This window comes from Pteropus alecto, unplaced genomic scaffold (assembly GCF_000325575.1).
Source record: "Pteropus alecto unplaced genomic scaffold, ASM32557v1 scaffold40, whole genome shotgun sequence".
Taxonomy (NCBI): Eukaryota; Metazoa; Chordata; class Mammalia; order Chiroptera; family Pteropodidae; genus Pteropus; species Pteropus alecto.
This window is the reverse complement of record NW_006431919.1, coordinates 4,944,149-4,951,121: the sequence shown is the minus strand read 5'-3', so window position 1 is coordinate 4,951,121 and position 6,973 is coordinate 4,944,149. Positions and strand designations below refer to the sequence as shown.

Here is a 6,973-nt window from a genome sequence, read left to right as displayed (position 1 = left end):
GCGGGCGGGAAGACGCAAAACCCCAGCCGAAAGCGCTGCCCCCTGGGAGTTCCTGGTCCCGACACGCGCCCAGGGAAAGCAACCTGTGGAGAGACTCGGACAGGCCGGGAAAGGCCCTGGCGCGTAGGGGAAAGAGCGGAGGTCCGCGCAGCCAGACCAGGTCTCTGCACTGGTGGATGCGAGATCACCCGCGGCACGTTTCTCCTGCTCCGCGAGCCTGGCGGACAGTGTGGAGATCCTGGCCCCTTCTGTATATATTTACGGCCAAACGCGGATTCCTCCTGGTGTGCGCTTTGGCACTTTATAGAATCGAACTTCTCAAGCGGGGATGACCTGGGTGGAGTAGTCCGACGTTAGCCGCGCTTGGCGCCTGCTGAGTCCGGCGGAGAAGAAGCTGCCTCCGCCCAGAGTTGGCGGGCACGTAACCGGTGCCCTAACTGCTCCCAGTTGGTATAGGACTGACGACTAAGGGCTGGGGGTGCTGAGGGAAGAACGTCAGGGGCCTATCCTGCCTCCAGCAGCTCCCTCTCATTTTCTGGCTCTGATGGCAAGCGGAGCAATGATGCTCCGGGACTGGGGACCGCTGGAATTCCTGTTTTGAATTCTGGAGGGTCTAGAGCAAGAACCTTTCTTTCTCCTGGCCTCAGTTTCCCTATGTGTAAAATCAAGGGGTGGGCTCTAGATGAAGGCCTTCTTTTCGTTGGATGATTCTAGATTCCTTTCCTTGGGTCCAGGGTGGGGGGAGGGAGGGGATGGCGGCCACCTTCCCGGGCGTTGACAGGCCTGTGCCTCAAGTACGTAGCCCCCGCCTCCCCACCCCCCCAACCAAGCTGGGAACTGGGGGAAGGAGGGGCGGAGGCGGGACTGCCTCTGTGTCCCCGAAGGCAGCCTAGAGGCTAGTGGCACAAGCTGAGCTTAAAACCAGGGACGGACACCCTCCCCTTCCTCCTCCCCACCCCCCTGCCATTGGCTCCAGGGAAAGGTTGACATCAAAGCCGTGGCCTTATATAAGCCAGACCCTGAAGGAGAGGCCGCAGAAGGGTTAAACAGGTCTCTCGACGTCAATATCCTCGCCCACGACAGAAACCAAGGCTGCGGCGGGCTGCGCATCTCTTTTTCAGCCTTGCCGGGACTCTCCCAAAGCCCACGCCCACCGGAGCGTGGCCCCAGAGCCCACGCGTGGCCCCGGCAGTCTCCGGGGTGCATGGAGCAGCACTAACTGGGCTGGCTGCGCAGGCCAGGGTCTGCTCCAAAATGAACCTCGTGGGCAGCTACGCACACCATCACCACCATCACCACCATCACCACCCGCACCCCGCGCACCCCATGCTCCACGAGCCCTTCCTCTTTGGCCCTGCCTCGCGCTGTCACCAGGAGCGGCCCTACTTCCAGAGCTGGCTGCTGAGCCCCGCTGACGCTGCCCCGGACTTCCCCGCCGGCGGGCCACCGCCCACAGCCGTAGCAGCCTCTGCCGCTTACTGTCCCGACACCAGGTCCGGCCAGAGTCCGGGGCGCCTGGAGGCCCTTGGAGGCCGCCTGGGGAGGAGGAAAGGCTCAGGACCCAAGAAGGAGAGGAAGCGCACGGAGAGCATTAACAGCGCCTTTGCGGAGCTGCGCGAGTGCATTCCCAACGTGCCCGCCGACACCAAGCTCTCCAAGATCAAGACTCTGCGCCTGGCCACCAGCTACATCGCCTACCTGATGGATGTGCTGGCCAAGGACGCACAGGCCGGCGACCCTGAGGCCTTCAAGGCCGAACTCAAGAAGGTGGATGGCGGCCGCGAGAGCAAGCGGAAAAGGGAGCTGGTAAGTTCGGGGGGCTGGGCAGGCTCCAGCCAAGGGCACAGGGCTGTGAGCACCCTTAGGCCAGCGTGTAGTGGAAGGAGTCTGCGTTGCCGTGTGCGAGATTTTGAGAGGCTGCAGGGAATTCTGAGATGGTCAAAATGTGGAATTGTGTGCATAAGGGAGAAAGACTCGTATTTGAACTTCGTGTGTAATGTGAGACAGTGTTTGTAAGGCTGAGAACGAAGGCAGAATCTTAACCTTTTTGGAGGGGGTCCTCGGGTCCCTTTTAAGAATCCATTGGAAGTTTAAGACTCCCCCGCCCCAAATCATATATTTTGCTTCCAATTTCGAGGGGTCCTGCACCATCTCTGGGTGCTCCTGGAAGCCAGGTTAAAAATGCTGTAGAAGTTGTCACTTTAATATTTATCCATATGGGCTCAGTTACTGTTTTCAAAAGGCCTTTGCTGGAAATGGAGAGGCTAGTCTACCTCCATCATTGTACAGATAGGGAAACTGAGGCTCAAGCATGGGATTTGACATGGCCACCTACCCGACGAGTCAGAGGTGCAGCTGGGGTAAAACAAGTCAGAGTTTCTACTCAGTTCAGAGCGCCTTCCACTGTGCCTCTTTCCAAGGACCAGTTCCAAGGGCGACCTCGATGGTTTTGTGTGTCAACGCCAAGAAATGAGGGCCAGTCTCACCCATTTCTTTTGGCTTTGTAGATCGCAGTTTTCACGCAGACATTCTCGATCCTCTCCAGTGAGGGCGACACTTTCTGAAGCCTGGTTCGCTGGCTCAGGGCAGTGGAACCTCAGAGGGTGGAGATTTCCAGGCTGGAAAACTAGTTTCTCTAGGTTGGTGCGCTCAGGCCCACTGCCCGTGGAAGCTGACTAGAGGGCCCCGTGACTTTGATCTGGTCCTCAGGGGCTGTAGGAAAAGCTCACCTGGGGAGACTGGGGAAGACAGATAGGTATCCAGTCTCTAAGCCACAGTCTGGGGCTAGAGGATATGCAGGCCCGGGTGACGCCTTGGTGGAAGCCGTTATTGGCAGTATCCCCATCTCCTGCAAGTCACTACCTCCTTCAAGTAGCACTGCTTGGTTCTGCTAAGAAAGTGCGTGTGGAAGGAGAATGCTAGGCCAGGCCGACTGCCTCTCTTTTACCTAGCGGTCTGAGGCTTTCTAGCGCCGGCTGGTGGGGACCCAACACCTAGTATCCAAGCCCAGGTGCTAAACCAGGTAGGAAAGCTGGTGGGATGTGTTGGGGGAGCAAGTCCAAGAGCAGAAAACTGTTGATTCCCACCCTTCCCATTCCAACCTCTGCAGTCTCTCTTGGGCACCATTGAGCCAAACCTAAGCGCATCAATTTCACGAGATGCAGAAAATTCTCATTACCAAACCTCACGAAGCTGCCCAGCCCATCCTCCCCGCCACGGGAACTCGGTGCATAAAGGCAAATTTATGAGCCTGTTTGCCTATTTCACAAACAGAAATCTGCCACTTATTTAAAGGCTCCTAGTTACTGCTCCCAACACCTTTTCCCCCCACCCCACTCTACGCCCAGGCGGCTGGAGCAGAAAATTTTAAACCTGTCTCTCTCGCCTCTTTTCTTATGTGTGTCCTCTGGCAGCAGCAGCACGAAGGCTTTCCTCCCGCCCTGGGCCCAGGCGAGAAGAGGATTAAAGGGCGCACAGGCTGGCCGCAGCAAGTCTGGGCGCTGGAGTTAAACCAGTGAGCTGAGGACCCCGCCACCGCGGCCCGACCCGGAGCCCGGGAGGAGAGGAAGGCAGCATCGAGTTGCCAGGCCCTGGGTGCCAGGGGCTTATGAGGGTGCATCCTGTCGAGCCTCTGCTGCCTGCTGGCAGGTCGCCGGCTGCAACAACACACTTGGATCGCACGTGCAATGTCATTTGAAATTGTTTTTAATACATTAAGAAAAAGAGAAATATATATATATCCACCCCCAAAACCGAGAGGGCTACTCTTGGAGGCACTATGTGGGAGGGAGGGACGGCAGGACCCGAGTGGGCTAAGACGCACCCTTCCAACCCTTCTGGGGCGAATTTGGAACCCCCAGCGCCTTCCCTACTACCTATATGGCTCTCTTTCTCACCCGCCCCCCCCCTCGTCAAAATTCTCCGGCGCTCCCTTCCCTGATTAAAATGCAATAAGAGGAATCAATAGTTTTCTGCCATGGACAGAGAAGCAGACCATGGACAGGAAGATGGAGGGCTGGCTGCCTTTTGTTGTTGGTCTCCCTCAAACAGTGATGTTTTTACTTTATTTTTTGTTGCTGCACTTCCTACTTAGTTCCAAGGGAAACGCTTGCCTGCCTTTTCTTTCTCTCTTCCTTCTTTTCTTTCTCTCTCTCTTTTCCTTCCTTCCTTCCTTTCCTAAGTAAAAGCGTTTCCCCTATGTTGAAAAGTTTTTATGTATTTAAACTACCTACGGTGCCTGCTGCGCTCAGGTGTTTGTTTATTCCCCCATCCCCACCCCTTTTCTACCTCAAACCTGTATGACCACTCACCGCCCCCTCCCTTTGCCAAAGCAGTATCTATGCTCTTGACCAATAAAACATTTTCCGAAATCGGAAGAAGCCTGTGTGATGTCTTGGTGGGTATCCCAGCTCCGTAATTTCTGCTAGGTGGAGAGCGTCCTATTTCTACCTTCTTTTGATAAATGCCAAACTACAAATCAAGTCAAGGCGGAGGGGGCAGACAAAGGACATATTCCTGGAACAAAGAACAAAGTTCTCCTTATAATGCAACTGTGAGACAGGATAACTTTAGTGAACCCACAGAAAGGAAAACTGGAAAGGCATTAGACCCAGAGAGACTGGCTACGATTTAGGTAACTCGGCATGGTCTAACATCAGGTTAGTATGCACACCCATACTAACCTACAGGCAGTGGTTTGGGATTATCAGGAATGGGGCATCAGCCCCAGGGTAGTGTAGCTGGGTAGAGAGGGGTGTGCTCAGGAATACTATGTTCATGTATATGAAATTCTGAACACATCTGGGCATGTAATGGTGCAGGAACTCATGGAGCCTGGTGCCTGGGGGTGGGGTGGGGTGGGGGGCTCTGCGGGTCTGCGTGGCACAGCTCCCGGCATGCAATAACGACTCGTCGAGTCGTAGCAGCTATTATTTTATACTTGAGTAAAAGAAGCTCGCGAGCGCTTCTGGTTAAATTCGAGACGTTTAGGTTTTTCTCCAGCAACAACGCACTCAACAAATAATCGTGATAACACGTGGATTTGCGCAAAGGGATGGAGTGTGCGCACACTAATTCCGGCATTTGTGCAGGAGAGCTATCTTTGTTCCCCCACGTGCGCTCCCGTGGCTGGGCGCGGGGGCGAATAAAAACCGGTGCATTCGCCGAGGCTCGGGCTCTTGCTGCGCTAAACTGGGGCAGGCAAACGTGTTCCTGAATAATAGCCTACAGACAAGTAGTTTTACTGGCGCGCGAATGTGTACTAGGTACTAGCCAAGCGCTTTTATGCCTCCGAATAGCTCCCACGATTGCCCGAGGGGCGCACGGTGTGCAGTGCCTGCACGAGTCTTCGGCGCTCCCTGCGAGCGAGGCGCGAGAATGCGCGCACCAGTCCCTGGGCGCTCGCTCGCCCTACACCCGGAGCTGGGGGCCCTCGGCTTGGGGCCGAGAAAGGAGGCCCGGAGCAGCTCTGGAGCCAGGCCTTTCCAGGCTCTTCATGCCGGCATCGGGGTGAATATGGGGCCCCATTAGTCTTGGCTGTAAACACCGTGGCAGGGGCCGAGCGGCCACGAGGGCCTTTCCGGACACGAAGGAGTTAATAAAAGGTGTTTTATGGATGCGAGGAAACGGTGGGGGAGGTGTGAGCTTCTCTCCAGTCTTACCCCCCTACTTCTTCCTTTTTTGCCCTCTCGCCACCCGCCGCCAGATCAAACAGGCCGGTGATTTAACTGGGGCAACACCTCGCGGTAATGAGCCGTCCCGGCACACCCCTCCCCCGGCCCCAGTTCCCGGCCCCGGGCCCCAAGGCCCCTCGGGCAGGGGCAGAAAAGAAAAATCAAGGGTTTTCCCTTTTTCTTTCCAAGAGCTAGGACGCCCCTTAGAAATCCTGGCGCGCACGGGGACCGGTACTCAGGTAGCAAGCCGACGGAGGTGCCCCGACATGGAGGTAGGCCTTGTCTGGATTCGAATCCAGGACTCCAGCTTGGTTTGCAGACGGCCCTCCAGCTAGACACCCAGCGCGGCTCCGGCGACTATTTTTAGCCTCCAAAGTATCCTAGGCACGGGAAGAATGCGCACTCAGGTCCTGCTTTCTTGTAGCCCTGGCCAGTGAAAGAAGAAAGGGTACCGAGGGGTACCGCCCCCCGCGGCCGGAGCCACGTTTGCCATAACCAGCCCTGCTCGGAAAACCCCACCGGGCCGGGTCCAAACCCCTTTTGAAGGGGTGAAACCTCAAATTCAGCCTCAGCCACGTTCGGTCCCAATCTCCGACCTGGGAGCTGAGACAGGGCACCGGTGCCCATTGAGAGGGTCACCGGAATGTCCTCCCACTTTCCCCGAGTCTTACTTCAGGGGCGTAGAATGCCCAGGCCACATTCCCACCCCTCGCTCCCTGGCCGAAAAGCCTGACCCCAGAGAGGAACGGAGTTGCTCCAGGTTTCACAAACCAGTCTGCGCCGGGATCCCCAGCCTCGGTCCTTCCTTTCCCACCGCCGCCGGCTCTCAAGCCTCTCATCCCTCTTTCGTCCTCCCCTCACGTGAAACAGCTTTAGAGCCTGACGTTTATTTTCTTATTCTCTCCCAGGGTTCAATGCGGTTTGTCAGAAACCTACCTCGACCCCGCTGTGGCAGAGCGGTGTCGTTATTATTATTATTTTTAAATTAAGAGTGCCATTTTTTTTTTTTTTTTTTAAATCTAGGAAAAATGGAATGGTCACGAACCTAAAAGTAAATTCCAGGAATTTTTCGTAAGGAAATACTCATGGATGTTACAAATCTTTAACTACAGGACTAGTCTACTAAGGAGTGAAAAAACAGGAAAGGACCCGGATGTGCTATAATTACAGAATTGTAACTGGCTAAATAAATTCATCAGTACAATGGGTTACTACTCAGCCACTAGAAACACTGTGAGAATTGTCATGGAGACTGTTCATTATACGTTAAGTGGGCAGGGACCCCTCCCAGGTTACTGTCC

At 55.4% G+C, this 6,973-nt stretch overlaps 1 protein-coding gene and 1 long non-coding RNA gene across 3 annotated transcripts; one reads left to right on the top strand and one right to left on the bottom strand.

Moving 5' to 3' along the window:
* The first annotated feature begins 248 nt into the window (after positions 1–248).
* Positions 249–3,548, top strand: HAND1 (heart and neural crest derivatives expressed 1). Its single transcript, XM_006906445.2, has 2 exons — positions 249–1,806; positions 3,414–3,548. Exons 1-2 carry the CDS (start codon positions 1,255–1,257, stop codon positions 3,516–3,518), a joined length of 657 nt encoding a protein of 218 aa, XP_006906507.1. The 5' UTR covers positions 249–1,254; the 3' UTR covers positions 3,519–3,548.
* Positions 3,549–3,687: 139 nt separating this feature from the next.
* On the bottom strand, positions 3,688–6,596 carry LOC112475218. Of its 2 annotated transcripts, none has more exons than XR_003044602.1 (2): positions 6,407–6,596; positions 3,688–6,098 (listed from the first exon to the last, which is right to left on the bottom strand). It is a non-coding gene; the product is annotated as an uncharacterized LOC112475218 (long non-coding RNA). The 2 variants fall into 2 exon arrangements; XR_003044601.1 differs by having other exon boundaries at positions 6,444–6,596.
* Positions 6,597–6,973: the final 377 nt, after the last annotated feature.

What these genes read in the sequence shown, in the direction of transcription:
- HAND1 (XM_006906445.2), top strand. Translation starts at nt 1,255, where the DNA reads ATGAACCTCGTGGGCAGCTACGCACACCATCACCACCATCACCACCAT. An exon ending in GCAAGCGGAAAAGGGAGCTG is followed by an intron (nt 1,807 to 3,413) that starts GTAAGTTCGGGG and finishes GTCCTCTGGCAG; the next exon opens with CAGCAGCACGAAGGCTTTCC.